General features: G+C 52.2%; 1 protein-coding gene across 1 annotated transcript; it reads left to right on the plus strand.

Annotated features, from left to right (window-relative positions):
- Window positions 1-733: 733 nt before the first annotated feature.
- On the plus strand, window positions 734-2281 carry LOC147725001 (endogenous retrovirus group PABLB member 1 Env polyprotein-like). Its single transcript, XM_086967098.1, has one exon. It carries the CDS (start codon window positions 734-736, stop codon window positions 2279-2281), a length of 1548 nt encoding a protein of 515 aa, XP_086823224.1.
- Window positions 2282-2855: the final 574 nt, after the last annotated feature.

Genomic DNA, 2855 nt, shown 5'->3' on the forward strand with positions numbered 1-2855 from the left:
ATAGTGGCTACCACGGGTCTGAAATGGCCAGACGCCCTCCCACTGGCATTGCTATCGATGCGCTCTACCCCCACCCGACATCACTTAACTCCTTATGAAGTTGTCTTCGGTCGACCCATGAGTGTCTGGTCTGCCCCAAAACCAACTTCCATTCATGACGTCCCGGACGTCCTAATGTCTGATTATCTGTATAAATTGACTGAAACTCTGTCTGTCATTCATCAGCAGGTGCAGCAGGCCATCCCCGATGCTTCCAGGGGTCCGGGTCACGCCATCCAACCTGGGGATTTCGTGCTGATCCGGAATTTTCAGCGGTCGAAGAGTTTGGAACCCCGGTGGACGGGCCCCTGGCAAGTGTTGATCACCACTCGGACAGCTCTTCGAGTGGAGGGGAAGAAGCACTGGCTGCATGCCCATCACTGCAAAAAGGTCTCCTCAGCCCTGGCCACGACAGACAACGTCAGTACCCAAGAAGAGCTCCGGAACAAAGACCGACCATCATTGAACTGTTATCCCGACACAGAGACACTTGAACTTTCAAAACATTCTGATCCCACCGTGCCATCTCGAGAAGGGTATTTCCTGCGTCGAAAGGAGGGAGCTTCGGCTAAGTAGGCCACTGACTAGGTTAAAAGGTCTCTGAACGGTGACCCAAAACTACCAAGGGTTACCTGGAAGAGAAGCTAAACTAAGTCTGTGGTTCTGCCCACTACCGAGCACCTTGAAAACGAAGATGATGGAAGCGCCAGATAAGAAGATGATGGAAGCGCCAAATAAGAAGACGATGGAGACAACAGGAAATACCCACTACAGAAATCCGAGAACAGACAGACTCCATAGTTCAAAGACAATTGCACTCTTCATCGCAATCCTCTTCTGCTTTCTCCTCATGACCACGCTCTGGATTATGGAAGAACATGCACCTGCTCACGAAACATTCCTAACCACTGCTCAGCCTACCACCATGAAGGAACATTATCTGATTTCGCTCTCTCCTCAACTAAGAGAGAGGCGAAAGGAGTTTTGGAATAACTCTTTCGTGCAGCTGCTTCACCAACACAATCTTGCCACCAATGCCACCAACTGCTGGATCTGTGGGTTGCTACCCCATGCCACTGGACATTCAATACCATTCATCCCTTCACCCTTCTCTGTTCACGGCTCCTGCCTTGCTTGGCTGATCCTCCTGCAAGAAAGCTATAAGGACAATGCCACCTCCGGCAGAACTGCAGCGCATTTTTCTCACGGGGTCGGGCGAAACAAAACAAAGACACACTTCTGCCCGCTGACCCCCAACAAATCGATCCACATGGACATCCCTGAAAAGGAACGAATCGAAATGCAGGTGTTCAACAATCCAACCAGACCCACCTTCTCCTATCTGCGGAAACGAACGGCTGCCACTCTGACTGTGGCCCTGTCGGTCATCAACGTCACAGGCCACATGTGTGTAGAAGGACTTGGGACACAGCGGGTGGGCCGCAGCGCTTGCCGCTTTACCAGAACTTTGGATTCCACGGATCCACCTTCCTTTGTGTCATCCCCAAACATTTATTTCGTCTGCGGCACAAAGGCCTACACCTGGCTCCCCAAAGGCTGGGGGGGCACTTGTTTCATCTCCTTCGTCCTTCCTCCGACTTATGTGGCCCCAGCGAATCACCATAGACAAAAACGAGCCAAAGACATTGAGCAAGCCGACTCAACAGGAGCGCAGTTCCTCGATGCTATGAAAGGACTCGTCCCCCTCTGGGGCCCGATGGCAAACAGCCGTGCCATCCGACATCTGACTCAGGCAGTTGAGACAACCATGAACATCACAGCTGGTATCTTTGCTAACAACACTGCCGAGCTCCAAGCGGTCCGTCTGGTGGCTCTTCAGAACCGCCTTGTTCTAGATGTGGTTCTGGCGGACCGTGGAGGAGCCTGCCGCATTATTGGGTCCAGCTGTTGTACATACATACCGGACAACTCACCCTCAGTGTACAAAGCCATCGAACATCTTCACAGACTCTCTTCAGAAGTCCACCAAGAACAAGAAGAATGGTCGCTTGGTGGTTGGTTCTGGGACACCGTTGAGAGCTGGGGCTGGAGACTGCTCACCATTATCCTGATTCCTGTAGTTGTAATATGTGGTCTATGGTTAGGAATTCAATGTCTGCCACCTCTGTGTTCTTTATGTGCAAGTTGTATTTTCCCCGAAACTGTGGACTTTGGAAGCGAACACATGAGAGCATTGTATGATACCGAGGTTAGGAATTTGATGAAAATTGACATTGAGTAAGCAAGTTGGCTAGATATGTTGAAAAAGGGAGGACTGTTGAAAGTTAGGCTGAAACCGTCAACATTATCGGCGCCCTCTTGCTCTTCTCGAACCCTTTCGTGCACGTAAACAGCCGCCATTTTGAACACCATGGCTTCCCTGCCCTTGCTGATAGCCAGCGCGTCTCTCTCCCTCTCCAAGCCTCGCAGGCATCCCCCGCATGCTGACAACCCCCTCGCCCTCACATGCCTCGGGTCATAAACCCCTCTTCAGCGCAGCTCTGCCTCGGAACCCCATCCTGTTCCTAGCGCGACCCCTCCCTCCGTCCCTTTCATGGTCCCAGATCCTTTGATGCAAAAACCCCCCTTTCTCCTGTGCCCGTTTGTCTTCCTCGTTCCCAGGCCGACACCTAGCTCTGCCGATACTGTTTATTGCCCCTCCCCGTACAGTAGAAGGCTTCCCTCATCAAAGGACCCCCGAGCTGATCAAAGCCCCCACCCTACGAGATCCGATCGAACCCCACACATTCCGTGAATCGGCGGAATATCCAGCTGCGCGATAATCATCACCTGTTGTGACCGGGGCAGGGACTTCA

This window comes from Lissotriton vulgaris, chromosome 4_1 (genome assembly GCF_964263255.1).
Source record: "Lissotriton vulgaris chromosome 4_1, aLisVul1.2, whole genome shotgun sequence".
NCBI classification, from domain to species: Eukaryota; Metazoa; Chordata; class Amphibia; order Caudata; family Salamandridae; genus Lissotriton; species Lissotriton vulgaris.

Bases quoted from the DNA above. Each gene is read 5' to 3' on its own strand.
- LOC147725001 (XM_086967098.1), top strand. From the start codon at position 734: ATGATGGAAGCGCCAGATAAGAAGATGATGGAAGCGCCAAATAAGAAG.